We start from the raw sequence: 24,108 nt of genomic DNA on the forward strand, positions 1-24,108 counted from the left end.
AAAAAAAAAAAAAAAAAATAGGGGGCTTTGAGATGCCATCCCATCCAACGTTACTAGATCAACTCAGTTATGGAACTTCTCATTGACGCTGTACATTGGCGGGGGTTTGAAACCGTGTCCGATTTTTTTGCAGCTAAGTGGCGCTGCCGGCGCATTATTCCACGCGTTTTCGTCTGCTACTGCTCCGCAGCTGCTTGCGAGTCCCGACTCCTCTCGAGGTTCAGCATGGTTTTTGGTTAATTTTTGCCCTTTCGCCAGTAAAAATTACAATTTGAGAATGAAAAGAGCTACGACCGTTTTGGCATACGCTTTGCATTATTGTAAAATGCTGCTGCCTTAACTGTGCTGACAGCGCGAAGCGTTTCGAACAACCCAAAATCGTTGGCGCCACAATCCGGTGGCTACAATCAGGGCAAGTTTGTACATACTGTAATAGTAGATGTGCCGATGACTACCAATTGCAGCAGAAACAATTTGAAAGTCGTCTGCTACTGTCAGAAAAAGCGCCACAAACATCCGTAAGCTCAGTAGGCCAGATGCAACGGCCATGTACGATCTCTATGGCAACGGCCACAAGCGCGCCGTCAATGATGATGATAGCGAGTATTAATGCGGAGTGCACGCCCCCTAACAGGCGCCACGCAAAGGGACTCCCCTCCGGAGCGGAGTTCCAGAACTGAGTTGGTTCTAACAACGTTGATCCCATCTGTCTTCTTAAAAAAAGAAAAAGAAAACCACACATTCTTCTACTGACATGAATGAAAACGGCAATCAGCACTACCTATGACCAAAATCAGTATCAAGAAAAAGAAGAAAAAAAAAGTGTAGAGGGTTTCTGAGTTGCCATCCCATCTGTCTTCTTAAAAAATGAAAAAAAAGAAAACCACACATTCTTCTACTGACATGAATGAAAACAGCACCATCAGCACTACCTATGACCAAAATCATTATCATCAGCACCACCCGAGCTTCACCCCAATAAATATCAGTCACCACGTGGAGATGCAATCATTTTTTCTTCTCATAAACATTACATTTGTTTTGGAGATCGAATCTAGCTTGGGCTGCTCTCTGAGTTCCACTCACGTGGCCAATCTCTTAAAGACGAGAAGTAAAATGTCGAAACAAAGTTCAAGTCTGAGTTTAGACATGACTTTTGACACATCGCCATTCGTCTCTGGTATTACAGAGGTTTAAAGAGCAGGTGTTGAGCTCCATCAATATACGATAGAGGCGTTGCCTGGTTTGTCAAATGGTTGGCGTGCTATATTCTTTGCCAGAAGAGGAGGTTAAAACGTCATTATCATATTCTATTACGGAGAACGTTATATGGCGCTGAAAAGTTTTAAAAAGATGAAAATATTAATGTCGTTGAGGGAGGAGGCATGTACATTTACACCTGATGGAAATTGTGCAAAACAAAATTAATTTAAAAATCCCAAGCACACTTGTGGATGAGTGTTTGAATGTGTTGCAATCTATACTCTGACAGTCAAAAAAGAAAAGTATGTGTAAAACATTTTCTTTGAGCAACTTCGGCAAACTTAGTATAAATTAAAAATTGTATTATGCATTTCTGAACTTTACTCACTATTGTATCTTCAAGCAAACATTCTTTAATTAAAGATGAATAGTGTATTTGTGTATTTTAGACGCCATTCCATGCACCTTGATATTTGGCTTGGTGGTTGTGGAGTTCTTTTAATTGTCATTTTAGCACAATCTTCATAAAATGTAACCTGCCATCTGGCATACACGAATGCAGTTCATTCCGTTCTATACATGTCATTGTTTGTGAGACTCACAATCTATATGTGGTCACAGCCCAGCATGCCCATGTTCGCCGCTTTGGAAGGCGAGTAAAGTACGCGCCACACACACGAACACTGATAATGGCACCGACCAGAAGCACTTTTCTGGAATTGTTTATAGATATTTTGCTAAATAACTTAAGCACCAAGGAGCATATGCAAACTACAAAAGTAGTTACACACGCTGGCATCTGCAACAGTTATGTTTGTAAAGAAAATCTAAAGCAAATGGCACGTTCCTTCAGGTAACACGAGCGTGTGTGGCATCTGTACCCATATTCTGAGCATTCTCTGTGGTGCTTGGGTAATTTGTCGAAAAATATATTGCGTGACTCTTCAAATTTTTTTTTGCAAACGTTACTTCCAGCTTTTGATACAAGGAGAACGGATTTGCTAGTGATTTCACGAAACTAGCGAACTGCGGCTTGAGCATACCGAGTTGCAAAAATTTTTTTTTTTTTTCAAAATCCCAATTGTTTTCGTTATTTTTTTTTTTACTTTCTCCTACTTCAGCATGTGGGCCAAAGTCGTAATTTGCGCTACTAGAGATTACTATCAACTTCACATAGCACGAATGCGCCTGTTTTCTCGTTTTCAAAATCACATTAATCTGATTTAAATCAAATGTCCAATCAAAATTAAATAAAAATTTTCACCCTGCATATAAAATGCGCTCCATTATTATTTTTTTTTTTTTTTCGGAGGGAGGGGGATGGGGAAGGGGGGGGAGGGGAGAGGCAGTTATAAAAAATGAGAAAAAACAATCAAACAAATATTGCCATTGTTTCTTTTTCGTTTAAAAATTAGTGTTCATGAACAAGAACAGATACAGGTTTCATGCTTTATGAATATAAATAATTTTTTTTTAGCACCATAGTAATGAAACTGAAGGAATTGTAAAGTAGCTACAAACTGAGAGAGTATGAAAGCTATTAAAGGGATACTACAACGAAATTTTGGCCCTTATTTTTTGGTCTATACATGTTGAAAAAAGCAGTATCACATTGGACACACCAATATCTTGTTAAAAAAAACACAAAAAGGAATTTTAAAACAAATAAAATGATTAGCAAAGAGCACCTGGTGGATGTCGCTAAAGCCTCGTTTGTAATGCCCGTCTAGGAACCTTGACAGGTAGTGACGATAACCGAGTTCGACGATCGCCTAGAACTATACTATGCATTGAACCAGACGTCACCCCAACAGCTCTACAGCCAGCACAAGAGAAGAGGGGAGGGAGGAACTCCCCACTCAACGGGACTCTCTTTTGTGTGTCCCAGGCGCTATTCTCACCCTACAAGATTATAGAAGATTAACCCCTCACTCAAAATTCAGACAAAAGCAGCTTAGCTGCTTTTGTCTGAAGCAGCTAGGGCCTCCCGGCACCTTTGCTAATCCCGAGACAAACTATGTCACGATTGCGCCGGATATGACGTGCTCTCCACTGGTTGCTCTCCGAGCGCTTGCCAGAGTGGGCCGTTTATAAAGAAGAATACAGCCATCAGGCTCAAAATACAAACGTGCGATTGTCATTTACGGATATTGTGGATCATATTCAGCCTATTTCTGAACACGACGGGTATATTTCAAATTTCGTTGAAGTATTTTTTTAAGGTCCCTGGTCAGCAAAACAGCAACAGTTACAAGCATTGGGTTGATGTTAACAAAGCCACTGCACAAAGTTTCTTACACAAGTGTGTTGATTTGCATCCATTTTAAGAGCTATTTGGTGGAACGGGCAATAAAATTTGCTTGATGGCAGGAAACATGAAAGCACTGCTCAATGAGCTTGACACCTAGATGATAAAATCTAGGAGACATTAACCCTTTGAGTGGCAGGTTTTTTCCCCACATGTGGAATGCAAATTTTGGTCTGTAACACTGCAACATGCTCTGTGAAGAATATTTACCTATAAAAGACACTATTTTATGAGCAAAAAGTTAATTGATGTCTGAATGCCTCCAACCTACGACATATTTCTTGTATTGCAAGTTTCGAGACAGGGTACTATGCAGTGGCATCTTGACCTAGTACCCCGAGGTCACTCTTGAGCAAGCTTACTCCGTTTTTTTTTTCGTTTTTTTTTATTCAGAAGTGTAATTTGTTTCCACAGTCGTCAAATACCGAGTTCATTAGTAATTTTAAGATCTCAGAGTTCACCATGAAGCACAAGGTTAAACCACATAGATTAGCCATTCTGTAACAACGAAGGCGCGTACCGCAACAGAAGTCATGTAAACAAAAACCTCAATGCCATCAAAAAGAGAAACCACAGTACAAAACATTCTTTTCATCGCTCGCTCATGCGTGCTGCTACATGTAAACAAAAAATAATAGCCCAGTGGAGAGGGGCAGGGAGCAAAGCGAAACCACACGGCAACGCGCCCAAATATATTCGGGCGTGGCACTCGAAGGGTTAAACAAAAATTGAATGGCTAACTGATCCACCCCTAATTCTAGGAAAATTAGTTTCTTGCAGATGACACCAGAATTCTTTCACTGGTGCAGGTGTGTGTTTGAACCCTTGACCGTTCAGAGCGGTGATGCCCGCTCTACTATTAATGTTTCCAACGCAGGGGGCTCACCTGCTTGTTTGCTAAGACAAGGATTGGGACCTTTCGGAGGCGCTCATCTTGCAGCACCCTTTGGAATTCGTGCGCTGCACAGCGCAGACGTTTGGTATCCGCAGAGTCCACCACATACACCAGGACGTTGGTATCATGCAGGAAATTTGGCCAGTAAGACCGCACAGTCTCAGAACCTCCCACTGAAACAGCAGAAAGAAAACATTCTGCTGTAACATCAGCCTACAAATTAGAATTTGTTACATAACCTGTTGAATGGGTCATGCAATCCATTGAAGGCATGGAGGCAGGAGGCTTCTGGGGGCAACATGAGGCTAAGAGATGAAGCCAGAAGTGTGGAGGGACCTGTCCCCAACGACGACCAAAGCCAAGAGACGCTATTGGACGAAAAGGAGAGCTGTTGGCATCAAGTCAGCTCTTCTTTTCGTCCATAGCGTCTCTTGGCTTTGGCCATCGTTGGGGGCATGTCCCTCCACACTTCTTTTTGGCTTCAGTTCTGGTAGCCTCATGTCGCCCCCAGAAGCTTCCAACCTCCATGAATGAAGGGGACAAACATTAACCCGTTTCCTACTATGGAGGAGCTGGGTTCGTCCACACTGTCCGTACCGCTCGTCCATGCTTAATTGAACGCATGCCCCTCACCAAAGGCGAATTGGGCTATACTTCGGTTCAGCTTACATCCAGATGCAGCCGACACTACGAGTTAATGGGGACAATCAAACAGGGTCAAAAGCGCAAGTCACTGGGCCTTTTCTGTTTATGATTAGTTTAGTGATGATTAGACAAACACCATGATGGTGCACTTCTGACATTGTCCGATTGGTCCCACCAGCTCGTAGCGTCGGCCGCGTCTGGACTTCAATGAAAAGTCTAGTTGAAGTGTGTTTAGTGTTGCGTGCCGTCAAAAGATGGCGCAAAAGATGTGGTAAATTTATAGATTTGGCAGAAAATTGGTTCAATGCTGGCAGCTTTAAAAATGGTGGCACCCACTTCTGGAAGCGGTGTCCCTCGTGACAAGTGTGCAACGAAGACATGTCTTGCGATTCGGATGATGAGGACACAAGCCTTTCACTTGATGGTGACAGTGAGGCCACTGAGCTGTTGACTTTAGCTCCGACGACTCAGGTTCTGATGATGACATTGTGTTGGCATTGGACGAGAATCAATGTGAAAAAGCCTCCCCCTCGTGCCTCTAAATTTTCACTTCAGTGCTGTGCCGGGCATAAACGTTAACGTGGCAGGTGATGCAAACTGTTTATACAACTTTGAACTTCTTTTTACAGCGAATGTCAGCAAAATCCGATGCAAGAATGTAAAAATAAAAAAAATTGGTATATTGGGATCATTCTCTTAAAACTATTGCAGTAGGCAAAGGGTTCAACTTGCATTGCAAAACATCTTGGGCTCAAAATATTAGATCTTCACTAACTCATGTGCAGACTTACCATTTCTTCAGTGAGCATTACCATAAAATACTGAGCAAGTGCCCATCCAAAGTTTGGAGATAATCTGGAAAAACTGGAGGATCGGCACTCGTTATGTCTAGGAGTAAAAATGCTGAAGCGGCACATGATTAGGGATGCCGCGAACTTTTTTCGAATCGAAGTTTCGATGATCGAATCAAGCGGTTCGAAAAGTTCGAAATATTTCGATTTTTCGAAATGTCTACATTGTAAAATTCGACGGAAGTCGAATTTTTGAACTTGTTGAGCTAAGAAGTTCGACGCTTTTCGAACCGTCAAACTTATTACACTAAAAAATTCGATCTTTATCGAACTTTCGAACTTATTGCGCTCCAAATTTCTATGCTTGTCAAACTTCCGAACTTGACTGACCAAAAAATTCGATGAATTTCGAACTTATTTATGAAGAGAATTCGAAAAGTTTCGAACCTTGGAAAAGTCAGAATATCGACGAACTTCGAACTTTTAGGATAAAAGTTCGACGTTCGTCGAACTTCGAAAGACCAGCGGACGGTTTCATTTGAATTCAAGTAGTGAGGTACATTCGCAGTTTTTTTTTTTCTCGAACTTTTACACGCGGTGCTGCGTTCCTTACGAAAGACAATGGCGTTTGTTTCAATGTTCTGGCATGCTTAGTTTTAAAGAAATAAATTTCCGAAGGGGCGAGGAAGGACGACGGGTTTTTGACGATTATCGTTTGTGCCAGATTTGAAGCGCGCTGTAGTCGAAGCTATTTGTGGTAGAGATGTTATACTTTTTCAAGAATGATCTATGTATAGCCTAGGTATGTGCCGTCTTAAGATGTGATTATTGTTATTCAACGTGAGTTTCGAAGAAATGTCCAAACATGTATCTACATGCAATTATGCCCTAAACTTGATATTTATTTTCGTCTAAGCTGTTTAAGGTATCGTATTTAAATTAACACCACAGACAGTACATATCATTGCCATCTGCAGAATACAAAATAATGTATTTATTGTTTTTTTCACGTTAAGGAATGAATTAACTCATGGGAGAAGATTTCTGATAGTGTTCAAGTTCAGCACGTCATTAAAAGTAAACTTTTCTCTTTTTTTTCGCTTCACGATCCTGGGACGTGTTTCTTTTAGCCTGTACACAATTTGGTAAAAGAAACTTGTTTCGAAGTTCTGAACCTCTGAATACGCAAGAATACAACACTTCCGGCGAATTCTTGATAGTTTTTTTTTTTCCCCAACTTTTTATCCCCGCACTTTTTTTTTTTTTTTTTTTTTTTTTTTTTACTATTGGCACAGGTATTTAGGTCGAAAAGACATAGCTTTGAACTTCCGAACCACTAAGCATGTGACGCTTACACCCCGTTTTTCCTCTTCCGACGCCACTTGTATGGTAGAACGCTCCTCGACCTCGAGTTGTGTCGGCTTTTTGCGAGGCGATTCCTCCGTCCCAGAAAATAAATCTCCAGGATAATTACAAACTTAACTTACTATATGCCAGCGTCACTCGGGCGGCGTTCGATCAGATTACTACCAGCGCGCAAGGGGTGGCGAGGTAGTTTGCCAGGTCGCTTCAAGGTTTTTCTGAGCCTCAACCTTCTGCTCGTCCCTGGCCATTTCAAACTGGATGAGTCTCGTAAAACAGTGTGTTCGTGTGATCACTACTGCGTGATGCAGGTTAAAGACCCCTCCCCCACCCCGAGCTGGCGGTCACAATTACTGATCCATGGTCACACGTCACTCTGCACTGGCAAATATTCCAGCACATCCGGGACACTCGTCGTCTCATTTAATTGCCTGACCAACTTCGAAGAATCTAGATATCACACCCTAACTTTTCTAAACTTGATTTTGTGAAAACCAGTGCGTCGTGAAAACGTTATTTGAAACAAACTGTGGAGTAACTTGAAAACCGGACTTCGAACTTTGAAAACTTGGACTAGAAAAAAATTCAAAATCTTCGAAGTTTTTTTTTTTTTTTTTTTTTTTTTCGAATTTAGCGTCAAAAAAGAATCGAAACCTTCGAACTTTTCGAATTTTATGCAGAAAGAAATTCGAAATCTTCGAATTGTTCGAACTTCATGTCTATAAAAATTCGAAGCGTTCGAAGTTTTCGAATTTTATTTCCAAAGAATTTCGAAATATTCGAATTTATCGAACCTGAAGAAAAAAAAATATTCGAAATATTCGAATCCGAAATTCTAGAAACCGTGAAAGCTTCGAACTTTTTGAATTCGAAACTCCACTGTGATCGAAAGTTGCGAATTTTTTTGAATTCGAACCTTGGTCGGTACGAAAATATCGAAATTTTTCGAAATCGAACCTCAGTACGCTTCGCAAATATCGAAACCTTTCGAAATCGAACTTGGGGTGGTTCGCGACATCCCTACACGTGATAGAGGGGGCTTCACTGCTTTGCACCGGGGTGATCGGAGAAGTAGTTGACGAGGGGGGCATCTGGGCTGGGCGGTGATGTCCTTTGCTTAGTCTCCAAACATTTCAAGAGTAGCAGTAGCTTGTTGTGACATTGGACCAATATTTTTTTTTTTTTGTATGCTAGTTTGTATTGGGGGGGGCACTTGGTATGTCCTTTGCTTAGTTTTCAAATGTTTGAAAAGTAGCGGGTGAATGCTTATTGTGACATGGGCATATGCTCAGTATTTTACTGTATACCAGTTGATACATTAGAGCTCCTTTTGCTTTCATGCACTGCCATTTGCTTTCTAAGCAATTTTTCCTTCAATTAATTATGGGCTGGTGTCGTGCCTATACAGAAAAAATGCTGAATATTTTTTGGTAAAATCCATGGCAATTTATTTAGCTGAAAACACTCCAAATCAGAAATCCTTATTACCAACTACAATCATAACTACAGGCTGTTTTCCCCAATACCCAGACCCTTGGGAAACTACCAACCAGTGGCGTACCAACTTGTCTGAGAAGGGGGGCAAACCAGACCACCCCTCTCCCTCCCCCAGGGCCAGGGGCAGTGAGTGCCCTTGGTATCCCTGCGGCGCCTCCGGCTAGTGTTTGCCCTGCCCAGTGGCGGCTGTTTCAGGAGGAGGGGGGGGGGGGGGGGGGCAAAACACATGCCTTGCCCCCCCCACTCTAGGAACTGGGGGGGGGGGGGGGGGGGGGGGCAAGTGCCCCCCTTGCCCCCCCTTCCGGTTGGTATGCCCATGCTACCAAGAGTCACACAATAAATAATTCTTAGGAAGCAGAGGCTTCAATGCCTAAACAAGCCCTCTGAAATGCAAGGAACCAAAATGGCAGTGTATCTTCTGCAATATGTTTGCATGTCGACATGCAATCCAATTTAGGTTGCCTTAGCTTCCGTAGATGTCTTGCACACAAAAAGCATCACAAACAACAAGTACAAAAGGAGTGACATCATAATACAGTTTAAATACACATTCGTTGAAAACACGCAAACTATCTGAAAGGTGCACAGGATAAAGTGCTGATGCAACTATTATCATCATGTACTTAATACTGAATGAATCATTTTTTTTTTTGTGTGGTGTTAATTTTTTTTTTATTTCTTTTAGTGCTTTTGGTGTGTATGTCATGTACAGACTGCCCACCTGTCCATAAATGCCCTGTATATGTGACAGCACTAAAGCCTTGATCGTTAACTTACTTGCTTCCTTGCAAAGATGGCAGAGATAATGTGATTGGATACGCTTGAACAATGCTTAATGGCCGACCTACAAGCAGAAATGAGCCCCACCACCACTTTCCTCCTTACCATGACACCCCACCCTTAAAAAAAAAAAAAAAGGCGCAACTGCCCCTCCTTTTTTATGCCCAGTGCCAAGTTCATTTCCTGCCTGCAAGAAGGACATAGAAAGGTGAGGAGGAAAAGACAAGAAATCAATGCAAGGGCAAATAATTTTTGCAAGTGGTCTTCTTTTCACAGAGTCGGCTAGCAGCACCTATGTCAACACTACAGTTCTGGTCAACATGTAAGAGACCATCAAATGGAAACTGGTAGGGTACGAAATTACCCTTCTCCCTCTCTTTCTCTCTAATGATTTCGTAACTCGGCCATCGTGGGGAATTTCGTGCAACTCATACCTCCAGCAAATATTCGTTGCCAAGAGAAAATTCTCTAGTTAGTGTTGCAGTTGACTAGGAAAGAGCAATGCAAGCTTCTTAATGTCTTTCGTTCTTTTCCTTCTTTTTTTTTTTTTTTTTTTTGCAAAACCTGTGTGTGAGGGCATTGACAGGTTGCTGACAACATGCATTCAGCAGCACAGATCATATATATGGCCAAGGGTCTCCTTGACATGCATTTTTATAACTTAGTGATAAGTGCCGACTTTTGAGGTGAACCTCGCATAAGGCTTAGGGAAGAAAATGATGGTGCAGCAATAGAGCGAGCTATCAAAGGGCCATGTCCTCCCTAGAAAGGTCTTGCACATGTGTGCAACAGTGCTTATCAACAGAATGTTTATGCGCAAACAAGCTGGTGATGATTGAACATGATGAACTAAAAAGACTCCTGTTCTTCCTCTCCTTCATCGTCGTCTTTCTCCCTATCTCAGGGTTTAGTTCTTCAAGTGCCTATCAATACTTAAAACAATTTAATGCATTACTAAACCTAGTCAAGAAGGCATCCTGTGCTTTGACACACACGATGTTGGGTGCTACTGAGTTGGCTCTTTGGTGCATGCTCGTTAACTTTAAGATCTTTTCTTGTCCTCAACCCGTCTTTTTTTTTTTTTTAAATTTTTGGCATGAATTTTGTCGTATTGTTGTCACCAGTATCGCTTTTGAGCTCGACTACACAATATAATTTGTTTTAGTGATAATAGGTGTTAGTGACAGTAACAGCTGTATATGAATACTTTTATGGTAATTTGTAGAAGTGAAGCTGTATCGTGCACTGGATGGCTTCTATGAAGCAAGAATCACGGTCACGCGTCCTCCATGGAGGGTCATGAAGTGGTTGCTTACGCTCCCAGAAGTTTAAGGAAGAGCCGTTTTCTGAGTTGATGCACACCACGTTGAATCCTTCCGTTGGTTGTAGACTTGTCAACGCTGCATCCGGCCTCGAAAGACGGAGCAAAAAGCTGCTCTTGCCGGCTTCATTCAGTCCCAGGACAAGAATGCGTTTCCCGCTGTCAGTCTAGAAGCAAAGGAATATTATCATCCGGCAATTTTATTTTGCGAAGTTTAAACACGATAGGACAGATACACACAAGTTACCTCATGAAGGAGAAAAAAATGTTTCGCTTACCGATTCGTCAACGTCGCTGTAACATCTTCGCGATCTTCTTTTCCAATAATACCCTAACGCCAAGAGAGTGGTTACGCCAACGGCAATAATGCTACCTATAAATAATACTTTCCGTGGCACATTCGCATGGCCAAAGTGCGTTGCAAAAATCATATCGGAAAATAATTAAAAAAAAATAATAATAAATACTCGCGACCACGGTAACGCTTAAGCTGGCCTAATATACAACGGCTTCGTGCGCTCGTAGAGCTTGTAAGGCTTGTAAGCTCTTGCTTTAGCTTTAAGGGCTTTAGCCAGCTTTAGCAGCTTTAGCAGCTTTAGCCGCTTTGCCTGCTTTGCCGCTTTAGCTCATGCTCATGCATCCGCTACATCAATCGTGTTTACGGAAATGGTAGCTCGTTCATACCCCAGATGTCACTAGCAGTCTTTAGGGGTTGCTAGGGGTCACCGTGCTGACCGTGCTAGGGGTTGACACATATAATATGTTCAAAATAAATAATGGTACCATAAAACAATCTCAATGAAAAACTACTCACCTTGATCATTATAAAGAAGAAGAAAAATTGTTTCTGTTTCTTAATCCGATGTCTGGGCCGAAGGGCCGAGGTGCGACCATGGGTGCGAGATGCTGCGAGTTGTGACGCTTATGAATTGCCATCGACACTGTAAAATCTCGGTAAACTTGCTGACTATGTCCTTCATAAAATTAGTAAGAAGTCCTCGCCAAATCATGAAACCTTACCGGTAGTTTATCATGCACACCTTCACTAAGACCACGGTGAGTGATTTCGCGTGGTTTTCATTATCAGTGTTTTGCTCAGATAGCGGTAACGCTCGCTCGGAGGTCTCCTCTTACCTCTTACATAACCCTAATCATCGCTAATTTTCCGTGGAAAACGCTCCTGCCGCGCTTGTCGTCATTGCTAAACCAAGGCTCATTTGTGATTTCTGCGCATGGAGACGTGTGGTATCTTATCGGAGCTGATGAAAGCGCGTTGCGAGATATCAACACGTCACCAGCCTCTTGATACCGGACGTCGGAGTTTGCTCGCATGCACAAAACAATGCAAGTTGTCCAGTTCTCGCTGCCGTGCCCTTCCGACTGCAAGAAAACTAAATTTTAGTCGAGTAGCTAATCTGAAGAGAGAGGAGTTCATCTGTGTGATTGGTATTTTGAGCCCAAGCGTTGACCTCCTTGCGACGCTGTTCGGGGCCTAGTACGCAGTTGGGAACGTCGACATGCGGCGGTCATTTGTGCCCCATTTTGCATTGCACTGGACAAGTTTGGAAGATGGAGTCTACGTTGTCTTCTAACGGTATGACGGGCAGCTTGAGTTTTTTTATTTTTTTTAATTCGAGTTTTTCTTGCCGCTGTCTAGTGGAACAAGACGCCCCTTAGAGAAGCAACTCGAGCTGTACGAGTGTCGGCAGGATCCTATGACCGGCCCAACCGCTTTAGTTCCGGTCTCCATTGCCTTGCAGGCCTACATTTCTGCACTTTACATCACACCACTGCATGCGTCCTCTAGGTTACTGTAGCACTAGTTGTTTCGCAAGGGAGCGGTTTGTTGGGCTTCTCCTTGGTCAGATTTATTTGGACTACCAGCGCCAGTAGATATCCACTGGAAAGCTACATTACACACCACCGTATTCATTCATCTCTGCAACACGTAAGAATGATGGCGAGCATGGCACCATTGCACCATGCTGGCCATCATTCTTACGTGTTGCAGAGAAAAACGAATATGGTGGTGCGTAATGTGTGCTGCCAAATGTATGCGCTTTGCGGCAAGGCCATGGGAATGGCAGCTAATGTGACAGCAGTGCAAGCCATGTGTACAGAGTAGTGTCAAATCCCTGCTTCCTACAGTGAGTTGTTTTAGTAGTATGCCTTGTTTGTCTTCAGTAGGACAGTGATGTCCAAAGCTGTTTCCGCTATGTTAATGCATCACATTATGACCTTTCTCCCCATCACCTGTGCTAAGAGTTTTCACTTGGGTTTGGAGAGGAAGTTGAACGGAGCATACGTTGGGAGCCTCGTCATGCAGTGTTGTGTGGCAGACAATGGGTGGGTTTGGTCTAGGGGCGTCGCAATCTTTTGTCAAACCTCAAATTTGACGTCGGACCTCAAGGCAGCGAACCTTTGAATTTTCACAAAAGTTCAATGAAGTTCGACTGATGGACAGTGCTGCCTGGCTTCTTTATGAATATTTCGAATTTTGGGAAACAAATAATTTAGAAAGTAGTTTATTTTATATTTTATGAAATGGTTACCAATTTTTACACCATATAAGAGCGAAAATGTGCGCTTTTATATGCTTTCATTAGTTAGTAACGTGAATGTTATTAGAGCAACTTAGTTGGGAAGCTGCCTGTTTTGAAAAAGTGACTTCGATCCATGCTTGAGAACGAAACTAATGGCGACCGCAATGCTGCCAGATCTCCTGCAGCGGCCATTCCGAGAATTGCACGTCTGCATGTATCAGTTCAGGTCGAGTCGCGCAAGGGCCGGTGGTGCTATCTCGCATTGTCATTTCACAGCAGCAATATAAATGAACTTTCATGTTTTGACTAGTCGCTATAGAGTGGTGCTGTTATCTAATCTAGTTTGGTTTTGGTAGGCGCGAGTGGTCCGGGTTTCAAGGGTGAGTTCTTCAACTGAATGTTTTAGTGACGTTGGTAATGTGAACCAGTGATGCTAATACACCCAACAAATATTGCACTTTTCCTCCGCCAGGTGGAGTCAACTGTTTTTTTAAATTCTTGCGCATGCGCACAAAAGTTTAATTTAGTCGAACCTTTGTCGAACGACACGTTGAAATTTGAAAACGTCGAACATGGTTTGGTCTTATGCAGCATTAACGCATCGCGGACAATGAGCACGGAGGCCGGGCAGCCCATTCCGGGCCGCAGGGCCCTCATGCCCGGCTGGATGAAGAGCCACATGGATCGGCTGAACACTGTGGCCAACCTGGACGACATGTGTAGCTCCCCACCCGAGACGGAGTCTGGCTTTCTGCGAGACATGCCGCTGTCCCGCCTGACAGTCCAGCAGGCACCCCAGGCTCCCACCGGTGGGTGCTTTGTACAGCTCCTTGGACTCTAACAGTTAGCGAGCGTGGTAGAGCTCGCATTGCGCATATCCTGCACATAGTCTTCGAAAGCAGCAGCTTGGGAGATCTGTCCAGGCTGTTGGCTTTACGAACACGGTGCTCACAACCAGGGAGAACTGTTGTAAGCATCAGAGGAGGAGGAGGAGGAGGAAAAACTTTATTTGTCTTAGGGTGATTGTTGAGCGGGCAGGATAGGGAGCTTATCCCCGCCTGGTGGCTAGGAGTCCATGGACCCCAGCGACCCACTCAGCCCGTTGGGTGACCCTGTCCTGAAGGACCGGGTCCGAGCTGAGCAGCGTGGCCTCCCACTGCCCCAGGGTAGCAATGCCAGGCCCGTCGGGCCAAGGGTCCTTCGGGCAATTCCAAATGATATGGGTTAGGTCTGCCCTCCCATGGCATAGCGCACAAGAGGGGGTGAAGAGGCCTGGGTGTATATGGGAGTAGAGGACCGGATTGGGATATGAGTTGGTCTGGAGCTGTCGCCACGTAGTGGCTTGAGCTCGAGGCAGGGAAGGGTGTGGGGGAGGGTAGATGCGGCGCCTTAGTCGATAATGGTTTGTGATCTCGTGGAAGGTGACCAATCGGTCCCGGGCCGTGCGAAACTCCATCCCAGGAGGTGCGGGGTCCCCAGCCCGGTCGGTGAGTCCTCGGGCGGAAGTGTGGGCGGCCTCGTTGCCAGGAAGGGAGGAGTGCGCAGGGGTCCAGATTAGGTGGACAGAATGGTGAGGAGGGTGTGTGGTGAGAAGGCGTAGGGTGTAGGGGGAAACTCGCCCCTTCATGAAATTACGGATAGCTGTTTTGGAATCGCTAACGATTGTGGTGGCGGAGGTGTTGGTCATCGCCAGAGCAATGGCGAACTCTTCTGCCTCTTCTGAAAGTGTAGTGTAAAGAGTTGCGGAGGTCAGAAGGGAGCCTGCATCGTTAACCGCCGAGAGGGCAAACGCCTCTCGGCGGGTGTATTCAGCGGCGTCGACGTAGGCCACGTCCTCTCGGCCGCCGAGTCGCTTATGGAGGGCCTCGGCGCGCTTAAGGCGCCTCTGTTCGTGATATTGAGGGTGCATGTTTCGTGGGATAGGAGAAACCTGGAGTGATTGGCGGATATCGAGGGGTAGGGAGCATTTGTGAGATGGGTTGGATAGGAAGTTAATCTGCAGCGACGTGAGGATGTGTCGGCCTGCCTGAGTAGTGGATAGCCGTTCGTATTGTGCGGTGAGATGGGCCTCGGCTAATTCCTCGGCCGTGTTATGGACTCCTAATTTAAGGAGTCTATCGGTGGAGGTAGAGGGCGAGAGGCTGAGGGCCGCCTTGTAGGTTTTTCTAATAAGGGCGTTAACTTTGTCGAGCTCTGCTCGCTGTAGGGGAAGGTAGGGAGTGGAGAAGACAAGTCGGCTAATCACAAAGGCTTGGACCAGCCGAAGCATCTCCTGCTCCGTGAGGCCATGATGTCGTGAGGAGATTCGATGAATGAGTCGGAGCGTTTGATCTACGCTTATTTGTAGTTTTTGTAATGCTTGTGTATTCTTGCCGTTGTTTTGGATTAAGAGGCCCAGAACTCGTATGGTAGGAACTTCAGGGATGAGATGGTTGTTTACTTGCAACCTGATTTCGGGAGGGGTCGTGGCCACTCTGCTGGGGCGCAGTAGGAGGAGTTCGGACTTTTGTGGAGAGCAAGATAAGTTGGCCGCTCCCACGTGTACTGCTATGATGTCCACGGCGGATTGTAGCGTGGCCTCAATGTGTCCATCGCTGCCACCTCCCATCCACAGCGTAATGTCGTCTGCGTAGAGACTATAATGAAGTCCCGGAAGGGTGTTAAGTTTAGCCGGAAGGGGTAAAAGGGCTAAGTTGAAAAGGAAGGGGGAAAGTACGGAGCCTTGGGGGGTACCGTAGCTTCCCAGTTGTATGGGATCGGAGGTGAGGGACCCTAGTGTAATGGTTGCCTGCCTGTCAGTTAAGAAAGCCTTGATGTACCCGTACATGCGGGGGCCTGGGTTAATGGCGGCTAGGTTAGTAAGGATTGACTCGTGCGAGACATTGTCAAAAGCCTTGGTGAGGTCGAGGCCTAGGATGGCTCGGGTGTCGCGAGAGCTAGTGGGTTGTAGGATTTGATGCTTAAGCTGTAGCATCACATCCTGGACTGAGAGGCCGGCTCGAAAGCCCACCATCTGCGGAGGGAGGAGATGCTTGTCCTCCACGAACGCCACGAGGCGATTCAGGGTGACGTGCTCCATCACCTTCCCGGCGCAAGACGTGAGCGAGATCGGCCGGAGGTTTTCTAAGGCGATGGTCTTACCCGGCTTTGGGATAAAGATAATTTTTGCGGTTTTCCAGGCGGGGGGAAGATTGCCTGTTTTCCAGCATTCATTCATGTATCTTGTGAGGGCTTCTATGGATGGGTCATCCAAATTGCGAAGGGCCTTGTTAGTGATTTGGTCGGGGCCGGGCGTCGAGTTGGTATGAAGCTGAAGCAGAGCCGCACGAACCTCGGGGACCGTAATGTCCGAATCCAGGAGGGGGTTACTGGACCCTGCATACGGGGGCAAGGAAGTAGTCCGGGGGACGCCTACGTATCGCGATTGGAGTTCCTGGAGGAGTTCGTCCTCAGTCCCCGGCCATTGGTGCAGGAAAGTATTAAGTCGATGTTGCTGCTCGTGCTTGCTTGAGGTTGGATCAAGGAGGTGACGAAGCAGAAGCCATGTGCGCTTAAGCCCCAATTGCCCTTGCATCTTGTCGCATATCTGGCCCCATTGTTGGGTTAGTAACTTCAGAGAATATTCTTCAATTTCTCTATCTAAGTAGGCTATTTTGCGGCGTAACTTGCGGTTGTGCCGCTGAGTTTTCCATCGCTTATGTAGGCTGGACCTCGCCTCCCAGAGACGAAGGAGGCGGGCGTCTATTGCCTCTAAGTGGGCTTCGTCTGGGATGTCCGTGGTGTTCAGTTGAATGTCTGTTAGGAGAGTGGAGGCCCACTCTTCTAGGTTGGTAATGGTTTCGGTTGCAGATGCCTCTCTACTGGCCCTAAAGTCGTCCCATTTAGTAATGCGGAGGCGGTTGCGACGGGATTTTCCAAGGCACCCCCCTACCGTGGTTTCAAGTATGTAGTGGTCACTACCTAGCGGTTCTCCGAGATTTCGCCAGTTTAAGAGGGCTGTGTTGTGTGTGAACGTTAGATCCGGTGTCGTGTCAACCGTTACGCTGGTACCTATTCGTGTTTGCTGGAGGGGGTCCGTTACCAGGGTGATACGGTGTTGTTGCGCTTGGGTCCATATATCCCGACCCTTGGGAGTGCATGTCCTGTAACCCCATGCCGTGTGGGAGGCATTGAAGTCTCCCACTATGACCAGGCCGTGAGGACCCGCCTCCCTTAGGGCACGCGAAAAGAGAACGCCAAATCTGTGTTTGCGAGCCGACGGGGGGCTGTATACGTTTAGTATATAGAGACGGGGGTCGCCTTTCCGCTGCGGAAGGATCTCCAGGAAGTCGTGCTCGACGTCAACTCCGCCAAGGCTTTTGTATGAAGCGGTTAGGTGTCTACGTGTGAGGATGGCGGTATTGGGTTCCTTATTATCAGGATTTTGGAAAGTTCTATAGCCGGCAAGTTTGACCAGGCCGCGGGTTTCCTGAATCGCTATGATATCGGGGGGTGTTTCGAGGGATTGTATGTAATGTTGGAGATTGCCACGTTTCCGTCGGAAGCTGCGGCAGTTCCATTGCCAGATAGTGGTTTGGTGCCTACTGAGGCGTGGCGGGTGGGGGAGAGGTAAAGCCATACTCAGGGATGCACTGTTGGAGGTAGGGTGTGGATAGTGGGGGTGGTAGAGGATTGGAGGACCCTGCCTGGGATGAGAGGTTGGTGAGTTGGTCCATTTGACCGGTGAGTTGGGCCAATTCGGAGGAGCGCTTTGAAACAATGCCTTCGATTGCCGTAAAACGGCTGTGAACGTTTTGCTCTAAGGTTTGCAGTCTGGCACTGAAAGTGCGAGACATTTCGGTCATTGATTCTGAGAGTCGGCGTAATTCGTCTACGATTTGGACGTCATTAGTATCGATTGCTCTACGCTTGGTAGGCTGGGCGGCGCTATCAGGCGAGGGTATGGCGACTGCAACGGGTTGTGGGAGAGGGACAGGAGTGGGTGCTGGAGGGGTCACCTCTTTCTGTTTAATTAGGGTTCGTAATTCAGTATTTTCCTTCTGAACGGCAGTGATTAATTTCGTGAGGGTTTGGACCTCTCGCCGTAGAGCCGCGAGCTCGTTGTCTCTGGCATCACCACCCGTGGAACCGGAGGCCACATTAGCCCAGCTCACCTGTTTGGTGGCCGCTGGTTGTCGGGGCGGCTCGTCTTGCGGGACCTGGCGCGGTTTGGACCTGGATCTGGATCGTGGTCGGGGTCTGGAGTGAGTACGGGACCGGGATCGAAATCCGGGCTCGGAGGGTACTGATTTGCGTTCCCTGGACCTGCCACGGGGGGGCGGTGGGGTTGAACTTTTGCCGAAATCGCCGACCGGGCGTTGTGCCTGACGGCGGCGAATGGCAGGGTGTTCTTGAAAGCGTTTCTTGCACCTCGGGGAACCCGTGGGGTGGGGTCCTCGGCATACGGCGCATTTCACTTCACAGTCGTGGTCAGTGGGCGGATTGTCGATTCCGCAGCGTGGGCACTTATTGGCTCTCGGTGAGGGGCACACATCTGCCCTATGCCCGATCTTCCAGCAGATATTGCAGGCCTCCGTCTTGTGTTTGAATAGTACGCAGCGGTAGGGGGCCCCGTGGTAGCTGACCCAGTGGGGCACCTCCGGGCTGTCGAAGACTATTAGCACGGAGTTAGTTTTTCCCATCCGGCGGGCAAGGAGAATAGCCGGGTCGTGATTGTAGTCGATTAGGTATCGGCTGATGTTGTCCGGTGTATCGTATTCTGGAACATCAAAGATGATTCCGCGTGAGGTGTTGGCAGGATCTGCTACGTATGTGGCCAGGGGATAGTTCTCCTCTCCGATGCGTAAGGTGTGAAGGTTGAAGTACGTGCGCGCCCGCTCTTCGGAGGGGGTGCTGATTAGTATAGAGTTTTGAGTAGCGTTGATTCGGATTTGGTCGGCGCGTGCGGCGTCGTAGTTGGTCTGGGCAGCGTTGAAGATAAGGTCTTGCAGCTTGCCTGTGCTCATGGAGCTTAGGTTGAGGCCACCACGTGGACGAATGACGATCTTGTAGTCGTCGTCAGGTAGTCTTGGGAGCTGCGGCGGGCGCGGCTTGGAGCCAGGCCTTGGCGAGCTGCGGGAAGCCAGACGCTCGGCTGGGTTCGATGGCTTCGATGAGGGTACTTTCGGCTGTCGAGCCTTCTTTCTGGCCGTATGGACTGGGATCCAGTCCGCATTGAGGTCCTCCGGGGCGATGACTTCTCCCTCGACGACGACCTCCATGTTGGGGCAAAGGGCTGGCAGATATTCGCCGCTCGTTGAACGAGACGCCGATCTCTCCGCGGACGGGCGGCGGCGGGCCGACGGATCGGGGCGGTGTTTACGCCAGGATCACGTTCTCCTCCGGGGTTCGCGGAGCCCGGAGAAGTCGACCGTTCTCGGTGGTGCCTGGAACGCGTCTCCAAGCATCAGAGACGCGAGTTCAGCTGCTCGGGGGTTGGTCGTATTCGTTTCTATCAACTTGAGGCCTTGTTGCTACTCAAGTTGTGCATTTTGGAGGGGCAATGCAATTTGACTACCAGCTCAGCTGTCATTCTCAATATTTAATGGTCCAAAGTGGGAAAGGACACATCCGATTTAGAACTTTGGTGAGGTTGAAATGGCATAGTGTACTATGTGGGTCAGCTCAGTAAAATGGCGTACTGCAGGGTCTAGTGCAAGTGAGTTACGATCTCTTACCGTCCGCACAGCACCTCCTGCCATCCGGGTGAGTGGTGTCAGGTGCGAGCCTCCCAGGGGTCCGGTGGTGGAGGACTCTCTGCGGCACCACGTTTTGAGCCAGTACCACAGCCTGCAGAGCGGTGGCCGCGACACTGGCTCGGGCAGCGAGTCGGCGCACACGACACCGTCGGCCACGCCACAGAGCTCGCCTTCGCTGGTGCGCCGTGTGGTGGCGGCCGATATCAAGGCTGTCGGGGCCCCAGGAGAGAAGAAGAAAGCACGCTATGCTGTCTCCAACTTTGACCTGAATGCCGTCAGCCCCACCTCGTGGTAACAAGGGTGGGGTTGCAGCACTCTGCCACCGTGGTTCTTGCTAAAGGCGCCTGTATGAATCGGGGGTGCCTTGCTTGCCTGCTGTGCCCCAGAGGATGTGGCGAATCTTGGTCCATCTGGCGGGGGTCGGTTGGTCATGTACCCCGACCCCTTCTCCCCTCTTGCTCTAGCTTGTCTCTTTGTTTTGCAACTTGTTTTTCACGTTCTAGGCCTCCACTTTTGTTCCTGGTTTAGTTTTAGGCACCTCTATCTTGTGCAACTTCTGGCCTACGCTGAAACTGCTTATTGCTGTGCGTCTCCAGTTCATTTCCCTTTGCTTTATGTGTCGTCTCTGCGAGCTTGCTCAACTTCGGTATCTTTGATTTGACCAATAAATTGTCCAGGTACTGCATTTCCTGGCCATTCTTGTTTTGTTCGGTTGCGGAGAGGAACTCCCCGCTTGGTATTGTTTGTTGTGTTGGTTGTTGGGATTAAAGTGAGTATAGGCATTTGTGTTTAGGTGTTTGGAGCAACCAAATTCAAGAGAACTGTGCTGGTGCTTGATGTATCCAAGTCCACAAGACATACAGTACATGTGAAAGTTGCAGCCAGAGGAGAATATTTTACCCGGAAGTTTCGGGCTCATTGAGCATTATGTGAAGCCTTAGCAAGGTGCAATAATTGCATCTTGAGAACATCAATATTTGGTTTGAGGAACATTTGGTTTCTATTTGTTATTCTTACACTGCTATTTTGGAATTGGTATGGTGTCATCTAGAACCTTTGGTGCCTTGTAAAGCATGTGATCTGTAGTTGTTACCGTTGAGGGTGTGTATAACTAAGGAAGTGTATATACTTCCGCATATTGATATCAAAACAAGTTTTATTGGTAGGTGTGGAAAGGCATAGTGGCTCATGGTTGCTTGTGCACCTCTCTGTTGGCTCCTCTGGTGAAACAAATGTTAATCTAAGTTGTAACATAGTGCTCGAGCTCTTGATAGGTGAATCCCATGTAAGTTTTTTAGGTATTGTTAGAAAATTACTTCACTATTTATTGGAATCATTGAATTTTGTAAGCTAAGTTAGAAAGCCAAATTGTCAGGGAATGGATAGTGGTGGTGGTGAAATGTGATGATTCTCCATGCTTGTACTGAAGAGCAGGGGACTGTGGTGATAGTTTTCAATGAAGATGAAATTTCTAAAAAGTGGCTGTAGCTTAAAGTTCATATTTTACATAGGAAGTAAAACATACCAATTGAAAAAAAGCCTTTAGATGCTTGTTAGTTTTTTAATTGAGCAGAGTTGATGTTACTAATGAATCTCAATAGATTGTGGCAGTTACTATGTAGTGAAACTGGTAGCTGAAGTAAAAAGAAAAACCTATTTTATATTTTTGAGCTAGCCTTACAAAAATTAATACTTGTAATATCTTCTATCCTTCACACCCATGTCCTTTGCATACACATTTTGTCATTTTTTGTTGGGAATGTTGCTAGATAGGGTTTAGCCACCCTACCCCTCAGGCAGGAAAGCAAACTTGCAAGTGGTGTAAAGAAAATATACAAAGATTGGTAAGGTAAGCACATATGTTTTGACAGGTAAAATCAACTGCTCTAAGGAAAAACAAATTTGGGTCATACTTAATTTGATGCATAAAACTGGTGACCTAGAACATTTCAATAGGTACAGTGGCGATCTATGAGGGTGAATATGCAATCGTCCACTGTTCTACTGGCAGCCGCTGTTAAGGTGCATGTGCTTTGCAAACCAAGTGTGGCAAGACGCGATGAGGTAGCAAGCCAGTAGAGCAGTCATGAAGGTGCTGCTTTATGACTGCAAATATGGAGTGGTTGCTGATTGGGTAATTATTTCATGATTGTGACTGTACCATGCTAATGTGTTAATGATCACTGTCAGTGAAGCATTTCTGATACTGCCTGGGCAATAGAACTGTTTGCTGCAGCCACTTGTTGAAAAAATGAAATTGCAATGGAGAAAATAGCGGAGCAGGATGTTGGGTGCAGTGTACATGATGCTTGCCATCTACAAGTTCAAACGCTATATTTTACTGTGCAGGCCTTGTACATGCTTTAGAATTGAGTGGAAGTGGTTATTGTTACATTTTTAACATTCATTCCCATCTTTCATTTATAATCTTCTGTGGATACTTGGGGAGTCTGTTTTAACATTTAAAAAGTTTGTTAAATTTTCATGTTGCACCAAAAAGCTCAGAAGACTTTTGTATCCTATGTAGATATCATTGTACTAGCAGTATTAGTTTAAACCTCACATGCTTTTGTAAGTGTGAAGTAATTTGAGTAATACTACTAGATTTCGTTGTTACCAAAATGCTACAATTATTGCTGGAAGCGAATCGTCTTGCCTTTTTTTTTTAGTAAGACTCTGGTTAACGTTCGTATTAAAGTTGCTTTGGGCACTTTCCAGTCAATTGTGTGTATTGCAATCCGTTATGCTGAGATACAATAGTAGTCCACTTTGTAAGCCTCCTTTCTATGACCATGGCCTATAATAATTCACTTGCAGTTTTCAAGATAGTGTTACTGATAAAAAAGAAAACTGAGCAAAAGTAGTTTTTGCGAACATTATAAATGAAAGGATAATATTTGTCGTCAATTGTAATTAACTAAAATTAATGAGCGTAATTACTGTAATTAAGGTTAATGTTTATATTTGAAACTTGAAGGCGACCATATTTCAAGACTCCCATTTTGTAGAATTCTCGTAACCAGCCTAGGCTCTAAGATATCAGTCTCCAAATTTGCCACTCAATACGGCCGATTCTGCGTACAAATCCGTAAAGATTGGTGCAAAAGCCCTACCCCGTGTGATGCAGGTCGTTGCGTATGACAAGGGACCGGGGCCAATAGCAATTCCTCTTGCTCTCTGCTTCTATGATATCGCTCAACGATGTGAAGCATATTGCACCTGTCCCTAGCGTGATATTTCTTCGCCAGCCAAAAGCTAGAGAGGAACCCTCATCAGCTCCACCTCATTTTCATACTGCAGAATGTCGTACACGACAACCTGCGTTGCACCAGGGAGGGTTTTTGTGCTGATCTTCGCGGTTTTAGATGCATAATAGGCTTTTTGCAAAAATCCTAAAAGGCCATGCGTGAAGTCCTGTCCTCTTGCCCTGAGGGGAGAGGGGTAATGCCGTTGGCTTGTCTGCCCTGTCCTGCGAATCCTCCGTTGTCTGGTACAGCGCTTCGACCGGTTCCGAGTGGGGCATTCCTGGCGTTCCTTTTGGCGCCACGAACGGCATCAAACCCAAGACCTGTTGCATGTCTTGCAACAGGCTCTATTAGCCAGATTAAGTGGCAAATAGGATATCTCTTGAAAATTCTACAAAGTAAGAGTTTTGAAATACGGTCGCCTCGGAAGTCTCCAATATGAACACATACCTTAATTACATTAATTATTGACTACGATTACTTCTCCGCTTGAGTGTCTCCCCGAGAGCATAAGTAAGGTGCAAAATCTAATTTTGCATACCTCCCATAATTTCTTCTTAAAAAAAAGTCTGTAAAACTCAATTCTGCACACCCTGTAAAGCCATGCAAATAACATGATCAGCAGTAGCTTGGCTTGTAATTTGCTGCAGTGATGCCTACCTGGGGGATTAGTAAACACCAGACCACTCAAAACTTGGAGCAGCCCTTCTAATAGTTTTCATCACCAAAAAAATGTAAAAATGGTCCCTACATTAAAGGTACACACTTTTCAGGTTAGTGT

General features: G+C 45.9%; 2 protein-coding genes across 4 annotated transcripts in view; one reads left to right on the forward strand and one right to left on the reverse strand.

Annotated features, from left to right (window-relative positions):
* The window catches only part of LOC8033257 (ADP-ribosylation factor-like protein 3), a 26,909-nt gene extending 14,902 nt beyond the window's left edge, over nucleotides 1-12,007 (reverse strand). Inside the window, exons 1-4 of one of the 2 annotated variants that reach the window (XM_029975354.4) lie at nucleotides 11,937-12,007; nucleotides 11,617-11,708; nucleotides 10,798-10,969; nucleotides 4,398-4,579 (exon numbers count right to left, since the gene is read on the reverse strand). In XM_029975354.4, coding sequence (XP_029831214.2) covers nucleotides 4,398-4,579; nucleotides 10,798-10,969; nucleotides 11,617-11,625 — 363 coding nt within the window. In that variant the 5' untranslated portion in view covers nucleotides 11,626-11,708; nucleotides 11,937-12,007. Of the gene's footprint in view, nucleotides 1-4,397; nucleotides 4,580-10,797; nucleotides 10,970-11,080; nucleotides 11,496-11,616; nucleotides 11,709-11,936 lie in introns of those variants that run through there. The other variant, XM_029975352.4, reaches the window with a different exon arrangement.
* LOC8033256 lies at nucleotides 11,517-22,804 on the forward strand. Of its 2 annotated transcripts, none has more exons than XM_029975355.4 (3): nucleotides 11,517-11,858; nucleotides 13,937-14,154; nucleotides 20,073-22,804. In XM_029975355.4, the coding sequence occupies exons 2-3, from the start codon at nucleotides 13,956-13,958 to the stop codon at nucleotides 20,375-20,377; spliced, it is 504 nt and encodes a 167-aa protein (XP_029831215.1). In that variant the 5' UTR covers nucleotides 11,517-11,858; nucleotides 13,937-13,955; the 3' UTR covers nucleotides 20,378-22,804. The 2 variants fall into 2 exon arrangements, with proteins under 2 accessions (XP_029831215.1, XP_002403179.1); XM_002403135.5 differs by lacking the exon at nucleotides 11,517-11,858 and adding an exon at nucleotides 12,128-12,396.
* Nucleotides 22,805-24,108: the final 1,304 nt, after the last annotated feature.

Source organism: Ixodes scapularis, unplaced genomic scaffold (genome assembly GCF_016920785.2).
Source record: "Ixodes scapularis isolate PalLabHiFi unplaced genomic scaffold, ASM1692078v2 PGA_scaffold9__187_contigs__length_104089568, whole genome shotgun sequence".
Classification (NCBI taxonomy): Eukaryota; Metazoa; Arthropoda; class Arachnida; order Ixodida; family Ixodidae; genus Ixodes; species Ixodes scapularis.

What these genes read in the sequence shown, in the direction of transcription:
- LOC8033256 (XM_029975355.4), top strand. Translation starts at nt 13,956, where the DNA reads ATGAGCACGGAGGCCGGGCAGCCCATTCCGGGCCGCAGGGCCCTCATG. An exon ending in GGCACCCCAGGCTCCCACCG is followed by an intron (nt 14,155 to 20,072) that starts GTGGGTGCTTTG and finishes CCGTCCGCACAG; the next exon opens with CACCTCCTGCCATCCGGGTG.